Source organism: Corylus avellana, chromosome ca2 (genome assembly GCF_901000735.1).
Source record: "Corylus avellana chromosome ca2, CavTom2PMs-1.0".
Taxonomy (NCBI): domain Eukaryota; kingdom Viridiplantae; phylum Streptophyta; class Magnoliopsida; order Fagales; family Betulaceae; genus Corylus; species Corylus avellana.
In genome coordinates, this window is record NC_081542.1 from 13,921,343 (window position 1) to 13,931,895 (window position 10,553).

General features: G+C 32.0%; 1 protein-coding gene across 1 annotated transcript; it reads right to left on the bottom strand.

The window, feature by feature from the left end:
• Positions 1-910: 910 nt before the first annotated feature.
• Positions 911-2,028, bottom strand: LOC132169094 (bidirectional sugar transporter SWEET14-like). The gene is made up of 5 exons (XM_059580179.1): positions 1,925-2,028; positions 1,785-1,821; positions 1,453-1,663; positions 1,193-1,357; positions 911-1,060 (listed from the first exon to the last, which is right to left on the bottom strand). Exons 1-5 carry the CDS (start codon positions 1,971-1,973, stop codon positions 911-913), a joined length of 612 nt encoding a protein of 203 aa, XP_059436162.1. The 5' UTR covers positions 1,974-2,028.
• Between the last annotated feature and the right edge of the window lie 8,525 nt (positions 2,029-10,553).

Consider the following 10,553-nt stretch of genomic DNA (forward strand, 5'->3'; position numbering starts at 1 on the left):
ATATATTTTACTTTTTTTATTTTTTTATTTTTTTAAAAAAATAAAAAATAAATTTTGCTTAAAACGACGTCGTTTTGGGCCGGGTATGTGTTGTAATTTTAGGACACAAAACGACATAGTTTTGGGGAAGGGTAAAATGGGTATAAAACATTCAAAATGACGTAGTTTAATGTTAAAGGGGTCCAAAGTGAGAGAAAATCAAAGTTCAGGGGGTCTAAGTGAGAGCTTTGGAAATTCAGGGAGGGTTTTTCAAATCGGCTGGAACTTCAAGGGGGTTTTCTGAAGTTTCCCCAAAAATTTTTAAAAAAATTCGCATCTAGCCATTTTTGCACCCCCGAATTTATTTATTTATTTTTAAAATAAAAAATTAGGGGCAATATGGAGATTTTGGGATAACATTGGTCGAATTGCAAAAGATTGGAAGTTTGGGAGGGTGCATTGCAAAAATTGAAACATTGGAGGTCGAATTAAAAATAGTCTCAAACTTTGGGAGGTAAAGTGTAATTTTCCTTAAATTCAAAGTTTGATACTCTTAGTTGAGATTTTTTAAACTTTGAGGGGTAATGTCAAAACGAGTGAAAGTTCAGAAGGATTTTATGAAGTTTTCCCTTTAATTTATCTATTATGAGCTATTTTGCTCCTCCAACATATGCTTCAAAGTAAAATTTTTGCTACAATGAACTTTATATGTGAGAGTGTAGCACAATGAATTATTATTTTTTTTATTTTTTTCTGTTTCTGTCTCTTTCTCCCTCTCCTTTGCTAATAAAAAATGCATTGAAAATAATATTTAAAAAAAGTAGAGAGTGAAAAAAATAATCTGTTGAAGTTTGCATTAAAATGGTAGTAGATAAAATAGAAAAATGTGTCTTTTGAGTAGCTAAGATAACTAGTATTGCTGGTGATATTCTTAAAGCTTTGACAGAATCACAAACTTTACCGCTACGAAGAAATCCTTTATCAGTAGACCATAGAAGAACCACATTATAGCACAGATTGTCAAAGAGAATGATAGTGACAATGGCATGAATTCCACACTCTTTGTTGTTATAACCAGCTTCTGATAAAAAATAAAAAATAAAAAATAAAAAAAAAAGGAAAAAAAAAACAAGAAGAAGAATAAAAAGAAATATATGCTTGAAATATATGGTGAATAATTTGGATATAAATATATAGAGTAAGAATTAATTACCATGACACTAAGAGGAGCAGCATAAACACAAACAGAAAATATGGCACAAATCCATCCAACAGCTGTGAGCCTCAGATGACTCTCTCGAATGATCAGTGATGTGGAAAGTATGATCAACCCCAGAAACCCTATGTTAAATAAGATAAGCAGCTTTGCTGTATAAATCTGCAGAGTGAGAAAGAGATGATATATTATATATCAACTTAAATACCAAAAACGATAGAAGATGATAGATTTAATTATTTAATTAATACGAGTACCTTAGCTCTCCTGGGTGCGTATATCATGTAGACGACGAGGTATATGGATTCAATGGCAAAGCCAATGGAGTTGATGATGATGAGCATAAGTGCACTTGTCTTCAGGAAGGCATAGTAGAAGGTTAAAGTCGCACTAAATAGTGCTACAGAATAAGGCAGCGAGTCGAAGCCTTCTGTTGATTTTTTCTTATATATCCTATAAAAGGTTGGCCTATAGCAAAAATAAAGCCAAAAAAAAAATCATTAAAAAGTATATATATATATATAATAGAGAGAGAGAGAGAGAGCTTCATTATAAGCTGAAATTATACATGGAGAGATCGGGAACTCACAATGGGGCTAGAAATACAAGAAACGAGACGATAGTACCTGTATATATATAATGAGAAACAAAAAAGAAAATATAAAAAAATAACATTAATTGAGTATATAACTATATTTCATGAACTAAAAGAAAAGTTGGCCTGCATACCAAGAAGGCCGAAAACAAAAGAGAGCTGATCAGCATGATTGAATGCCATTGTTGATGTAGAGAGCCCTCCACCAGCTTTGGTTAATTTGTGAGGGTTGAGGGCACTACAGAGAGCTTGTTATGTATAACTCTTGATATTGGGTATATATATATGATATGATATGTAAAGGTTTAGATGATCGAGGGTCTATGTGGGCTAGAGGTAGATGAGCTGGGAAGCTCTAATGTTATAGCCATTTTTTGAGCTTTATTTCTTGCTTCTTCGGCATGGCTCTAGATCAAAGTTTCATGACAAGCTAGCTAGCTAGATAGCTAGAAGCTTTTAGTAGCCGTTTGTCAAATGGGGTTTTCCTAGCCGAAGTAACTTACACGTTATATTATAAGTTGCTATATATATATATATATATATATATATATATATATCATAAAAAAACATATTTGCTAGCAATATTAACTCTTTATAAATTGCTCGAGGAGGAAATAAATTGTGCTTCAATGTCTGTTTTTTCTATACAAAAAAAAAAAAAATCCTCTAAAAAACTCAAAAGTTAAGGAGAAGAAGAAAAAAAAAAAAAAAAAAACTTTAGGCCCCCGTTTGGTTTACAGAATAGACCATTGGATTGGACCTAGCTAACACTAGGTATAGCTAGTCATTTGTTTAATAACATTCTATTATTGGGAGTAGTCTATTCTCATGGGACTACTAATCCCATACACATAGGGTTAACTAAGCCACTTATAAAAACCTTTAGGCCCCGTTTGGTTTACGGAATAGACCTTTGGATTGGACCTAGCTAACAATAGGTATAGCTAGTCTTTTATTTGGTAACACTTTATTCTTAGGAGTAGTCTATTTTCATGGTACTACTAATCTCATACACATAGGGTTAGCTAAGCCACTAAAAAATGAGTGGCTTAACTAATCCTTTCATGTGGCATTAAATTAATTGTATAAATTGCCACAAAAAACCCCACTTATGAGATTAAATTTCGCTTCGTACTTCCGGGATTCTTCTATATTTCTCTCTCTCTCTCTCTCTCTCTCTATATATATATATATATATATATATATATATATATATATATATATATATATATATATATATATATATATCACCAAAACATATTTGGTTAGCAATTCCTCTTATAACTGTTGAGAGGAAATAAAACAAAGTTTCAATGTCCTGCTTTTCACAAATTTTTTTTTTTTTTAAAAAAAAACCTTTAGGCCCCGTTTGTTTTACGGAATAGACCCTTGGATTGGACCTAGCTAATATTAGGTATAGCTAGGCATTTGTTTGATAACATTCTATTCTTGGGAGTAGTCTATTCCCATGAGACTACTAATCCCATACACATAGGGTTAACTAAGCCACTCATAAAAACCTTTAGGCCCAGTTTGGTTTACGAAATAGACCTTTGGATTGGACCTAGCTAACAATAACTACAGCTAGTCTTTTGTTTGGTAACACTTTATTCTTGGGAGTAGTCTATTCCCATGGGACTACTAATCTCATACACATAGGGTTAGCTAAGCTAATAAAAAATGAGTGGGTTAGCTAATCTTTTCATGTTGGATTAAATTAATTGTATAACTTGCCACAAAACCCCACTTATGGGATTAAATTTCGTTTCTCTCTCTCTCATTCTTCTATGTTTTCTCTTCCTCACTCTCTCTCTCTATATATATATATATATATATATATATATATATATATATATCACCAAAAAACATATTTGCTAGCAATTCCTCTTTATAAATTGCTGGAGAGGAAATAAAATTGTGCTTCTAATGTCTGTTTTCTACAAAAAAAATTAAAAAAATTAAAAAAATCCTCTAAAACTCAAGTTAAGGAAGAAGAAAAGAAGAAGAAGAAAAAAAAAAACCTTTAGGCCCCGTTTGGTTTACGGAATAGACCCTTAGATTGGACCTAGCTAACACTAGGTATAGTTAGTCATTTGTTTGATAACATTCTATTCTTGGGAGTAGTCTATTCTCATGGGACTACTAATCCCATACACATAAGGTTAGCTAAGCCACTCATAAAAACCTTTAATATTGGAGAAGGGGTGTGTTAATTCTTGTGATGGCTTAATTCAGTTCTAAAATACAGAGGCTACTGTTCATGGAATCAAAAACTAATATAGAACGCTCAGAATTCAATTTCCACCGTTCATAATGTAGATTCATGTGTCAAGAACGTTTCTACAAAATTTCAGCTCAATCGGACTACAAACGTCCATCGATCAGAGCTGTTGATCAAGGATGGACATCATTTCCAGAATGCAGTTTCACCCATTGCATGTCCTGTCCGGACAGGCCTTCCCCATGTCCGGACAGCATTTTCAGGAACTCTGTTTCTACTCCGCAAGGCCCTGTCCAGACAACCCATTAACCTGTCCGGACACTCTGTAAGTTTTAGGCCCAAAAACGTAATTTTAAGTGTGTTAGATCTAGGGTTTTGTTGGAGGTATATATACATCTTTATAGAGAGAGAGATGAACGAAATTCTACCATAGGTTTTGTGAGAGGCTATACTTAAAAAGAAAATCTGTGTGAGCCTGATTATTCCTCTTAGAGGATTATTATTAGTTTCATTGAGCTTTATTGAGAAGTCTATTGGAAGGGTCCGGTAAAGGAGAATCACGTTGAAGAAGATTGTGAGCAAGGAGACGAGTTGTAGGCTTGTCGATCTTATAGAGCCAAGGTCTTGCAAAGGGTTGTAAGTGTTCCTAGTGTTTGTAATCTCTGGATAATCTTTTGATAGTGATTTACTGGGTTTGGCTGTCTCGGAGAGGTTTTACTTTTAGATCGATTTTTAAAAGGTTTCCTCTTCGTCACCAAAATCCTTGTGTGTGATTGTTTATATTTTGGTGATTGTTTGCTTTGATAAATATCTGTTAATTCGACATAAACTGTGATATTTATTTGTTTAAATTTTTTTCAGGGTGTGAATTAGCCGTGATGTTAAACTTACTTTCTTTTTTTCTTTTTATTTTTAGTTGAATTTATTTTTGGTGCAACTTTTACTTTTTTTTTTCAACCCAACTGAAAAGTACTTTTAATAAAAATTTTAAAAAGTGAAAAAAAAAAATTGCCAGAGATGATGGCTGAACCACTTCTAGGCTTCTGGCAGTGGCCGAGCCACCCCAACCACTTGGGAGGTTGTGGAGCTATCCTTACTCCTTAAGAGTGGTTTTCGAGTCGCCCCATATATATATATATATATATATATATATATATATATATTTTGGTTTTGGTTTTTGTTTTTTGGTGGGATATTTAAAAAATTTGAAAACAATATAAAAGAATACAAAAAAATCGCAAACCCCAACAGACGAGGAGACGTGGCTGGCTTGGAAGTTAGGGAGCGGCTTGAGCCTTCAGGTATGTGGTGACGTGAAGGGATTGAGAGAATAAAGTCTAAAAGACGAGTAATGGAGGGGAGGAAGAGGGCAACCGAGTTTGTTTTACGTTTGCCCAAAGCTCGTGAGATGTGAGAGCCCACTAGCCGTTACATTTAAACGGTTTCGACCAATACACCCCGTCTAGACCACCTTCCTTTTCCTCCATCCCAATATTATTTGCTTTATTCTTCCAAACATCAATTTCCTGTTTTAGTCTAATATTTTTCATGCATATGCTAGCTAGCAAGAGCGTGGTGTCAAAATATTGATTAAATGATTAAATTTACTTCTTTTTTTAAGCGTAAGTTTTTAAGATAATTGGTGATTTAACATGGTATTAGATGCAGATGTCCTGAGTTCGAATTATGATTTCGTCAATTCATCATCTATTTAAATTAAATACTCTATATGTTGGGCACATGATGGAGAAATATATATTGATTAAATTTACTTTTTCCTATCAACTTAAGTTTTTGAGATAGTTGATGAATCGTATATATATGTATAAATCGATTTTGCCAATGCAATCCCACTTTGATATATATATATATATATATATAGTGAGATTGAGTTTGCAAAGAAGCATTGCCAATTTGATCCCACTCTATCCTCATTTTCTGCCATTAATCCCGACTTACTGTTTTTGTGATCGGAAAAATGCAATTGGAGTACTACAACTTTTTTTACAAACTTAGGTGGCAATTCATATGAGTGACATGTGGCACAACATAAATGAAAAATTAAACAACAAAATTTGGCAGGTCAATTTCATTGTTTAGTTACTGACATGGTAAATATCATATTAATTTGTAAATGATTTGTAGTAAAAGTTATAACAACCCTAGCTGAACTCGTATTAGGGTATTAGAGTCGTTCTAATTCTTAGCTACATATTGGGCTCCAGCCAATTACTATCTATTCTTAGCTACTTTGGTTTTTTCTTTGAAGTTCAATGCATTAGTTGTGGCCTGCAATATGAAATAAAAAGAAAAAGGACAAATTACCCAAAAAAAAAAAAAAAAAAAAGAAAGAGAGAAAAAGGGCAAAGCCACATTGCATCCTAGCACTAGCTAGAAAGCTCACATTTCTTCTTTACGTGTTCGGTTTTTCTTTGAAGGGGAAAGTTTAGTTAGCCCTAATTAGCTGTTAACTGAGAATAATATTGTAGTATGCTGTCTATAATTTATAGCATGTCCAGGATGGATGTCACCCACATATTGCTAATAAAAGCATGTTTTCCAGTCCCAATTCTTGTTTAACAAGTCAATTAGCAATGTTAGTATTTTTTTCTTCAATCACATATGAAACCCATCAATAGTTTGCCGGCAGTCAAGAACAATCAATTCTTTGTTTTCACACCACATGATTGAGAGAGTTAAAATATAAATTAAACGCTAAATTAATCTTTTACTAGAAACACAAATTATAAGTGGTGATTTAATATAGAAAGTATTCGAGTAGAGATTTTGAACTTGAACGTGAATTTGAATTTTAATTCTACAGTTTACCTCAATTTCAAATTAAATAATTGGCGTATTGAGCCTAAGTTGATGAGAGAGAATTTTAGTTTTTTATTTTTTATTCAAAGTGGGAGAGGAGGAAAAGGGAAGAGAGAGAATTTTAGTTATTTGTATGTTGTGCTCGATGGGTTCTTCTCATGTTGCGAGATTGGAAGCCTTTTATCAGTCGATCATCTTCTAATAATCTTGTCAATATTAACAATGAGCAGAAAGATCACTCAAGTGATCTTTCCTTGGTAAGAGAAATGCTATTTTTTTCATTTCCCAAACATCTCTCTCTCTTTCAATATATATATATATATATATACTTTAACCCAAAACCCCAACGGTAGGGCATGATTACGTTAAATTGAAAGTTTGTGAAATTTACGAGAGTAATTACAAATGCGATGAAAGTTTAGGAGAACTTAGTGAAATTCTTCATATATATTTAAATTGTTTATAAAGCTGTATGAAGACTTGAAATCAGCCACGATTGGCCTACTATCTAATTAAAGTTTGTTTGAGATTATGTTTGAGAAATAGAGCTTTGAAGTTAAAAAGAGCTTTTGGGCAAAAGCTTTATTTTTAAATTTTTGCCAAAAGTGCGTTTTGACCATTTTTAGGCTTTTTGACCCTAAAAGCGCTTTTAATTTTTTTACTAAACGAGACCTTTTTTTGTCAAACGGGCTTTTTGAGTGTTAAAAGTACTTTTAAGATCCTCAAACGCACTCCCAAACAGGCTCTTAGTCATTTGATATATTTTCCACATGTTTCTATATTTTATGAAATTAATAAAAATTTAAAGTGAGAAACATTTACTGTTGCCCAGTTCTAATTGCATCCGTCTGAAAATTTTTAAAGCCATTTTTTTTTTCTCCTTTGTATTTTACATAAGCAATTTACTAATTCAAATTATTATATTTTAAGTCAATCCTTTTGAGAAATGCTATTTAGCATTTTCAATTGACTTATCATACTTAATTTATTCTTGAATTTTTTTCCTTGCTAATTAAGATTGATATAAAGGTGAAATAATGAACATGTCACATAGTTGAGAATGTTAAAAAAATACTGAGAAAAATCAAAATGCTAAATAGGATGTCTCTCATCAATGCATTCTGGATGGATTGATTTCAAGGCATGATAAAGATTTTGTTTTCGTGGGTAATGTAAAGGATTTTTTTTTTTTTTTTTTTTTTTGAGCCAATTAGGAATTACAAGAAACAAATAGTACTGTAAAGGATTTGTTAAAAAAATCGGGTCGTATTCAGGGTTGACCTTACCCTAAATTTAGGGTAGCATTTTTTAGAAGTTTCCCTATTCTGAAGGAAGGGAATTCTTTGGAGGTTATCCATGCTCTTCTCTTCTCACCGAGGCAGTTTTTTTGGGAGGCCTCGGGCTAGGCTTGTGAGATTTGAGAACTACATATTGCTCCCCATGAATCTTGTGGGATAATTGTATTGATATTTATAGCTACTATACGGCCATACAATTTTTACTACAATTATAAATGGTTACAACTGATCATCTCCAATCTACCTATATATCTTCTAACATGTTGTCTTCAATGCATTGCATGTGAAATTATTATCTCGAACTCTCCTAAGGTATGAATTGTCTCTTCATTGTCTTTATTGAGAAGCTTGTCATTATTTTTGTGAGTGAAATCTTTATGATCATAAAATATATTAAAAAGACTAACTACAACATTTCCTTCTTGATTGAGACCGATCACATATAGATGAGATTTAGGAAAGTTGCTGCTAGTGTTCTAAGATGTACAAAAAGACTTTGAAAAAATATCACTAAGCCTCGAGAGCATTATCATGATAATGTGAATTTGGAAAGGTCAACCCCCCATTGGGTGTGGTAAAGGACCCCCTCATTGTGATCTACAAAATAGTATATTTTGAACAGACATACAGTGGCTGAAGTTTGGGGAGCTTGGACAATGGCATAATTTATAAGAGATCAAGGGCTACAACATGTGATACTCGAAGGAGATGCATTGGAAGTAGTGAATGCTTTGAGGAGAAAAGACCCAAGGACAACTGATTGAAGATGCCAAAATTGTGCTAAATAGTTTGCAATTTTGGAACGTGGAGCAAATAAAACAAGAAGCAAATTCGATAGCCCATTAACTAATCAGAACAAATTTGGATGGAAGATTATTCTGATTACATTCAGGACACCAATTTTTTTTTTTTTTTAATCAATAGATCACATGGAATGATAATACATTATTTTACAACCAAATTTTTTAATTTTTTTTAAATTTTTTTAAAGAAATATAGCATTTTTCTTCTTGTTATTAGTATGTTCAAATAACATTGAAATTCCGTTAGCTTTAGAGAGGGGAGTTGTGGGGCCAACATTTTCCAAGCAGGTAGATCTTGTGTATCCAAAGATGGAGCCATAAATTTTTTATTGAAAGGGATAAAAGCATAGATGAGAAATATATTAACAATGGATTACATTAATATATAAAAAATAAAATTACTATCCATTCAGTGTTAACATAAAAAAAAAAAACAAAAGAAAAGAAAAGAAAAAAAAAAAACTTGTTTCTTAATATATTTCAATTTTTAACTTAAACACCTATCAAAATGGAATCCAACATTATTTAGATCTCGAAAATCATCTAATTAAATTTCACAGCAATTTCTCTTTCGATGTATAACATCAAAGAATCAGTGAGAAACTCATCTTCAATTTTGTTACAAGCATATGTTGTTGCTCTTGTTGTAAAATTAAATGGATGATGCAAAAATTCTTATTGATGCTAAATAATATTAATCCAAACAATTAACAATAAGATAAATAGAATACAATAAATAAAAAATAGAGCAAGGAAAAATTTCACAAAGCTATAGAATCACGCAAGAGTGTTGTCTTTAAAGGTTGATTTCGTGCCTCCCGGAGTGTATAACTCGGTGCGATCGGATCTCTTGACACGCAACCTCCCAGGATTAGACTATAGTATCTACATTCGTTAAGAACGCACTTTCAAGTAACGAAGATCAAATGAACAACCCTTTCTCAAATTGAAGAGGATGAAAAAATTGAGTAGCAAATAACTCTATTTTTTCTCTTTGATAACAAAGAAAAATTTTGGAGCATGAAAATGAAATCTTACTAAAAGTAATATTTTTTGATAATTTTTTGTCAAAGTTAAACACATGCTTATATAGACATAGGGAATCTTTTTTCTTTTAAAACTCATTATCATGAAATTTGTGTATTAAAACCAACGGTCAAAAAACAACAGCCATATAATCCATGTATTTAAGACAAACGGTCAACAAAAAATCAAATGGTCAACAAACAAAATCAAACGGTCAACAAAGCTTCTACATTGAAGACAAATGGTTTTTATTGTAAAAACCAACGGTAAAAAACATTAAAACCAGCACTTAAAAAAAGTAGGTTGTAAAAGTTTTTTATTCCCCAACAACCATATATCTAATTTTTCCATAATAAAAACTCATGAATAGATTTTATTGTCAAATGGTCAAAAAAATTAATAGGTAAATAAAAACCAATATTTATAACATCACAACAGCTCTTACTGCTTTAAAAACTCTTTTATGTTGCTCTTGGAGGCTATTTCTCATCGTGCCAAATTTTTGTAATGACTGATTTAGATTGTTACTCATAATAGATTTGGGTATACAATGATTTTTGTTATAATAAAGCCAAGGGCCTTTATTATTTATTTA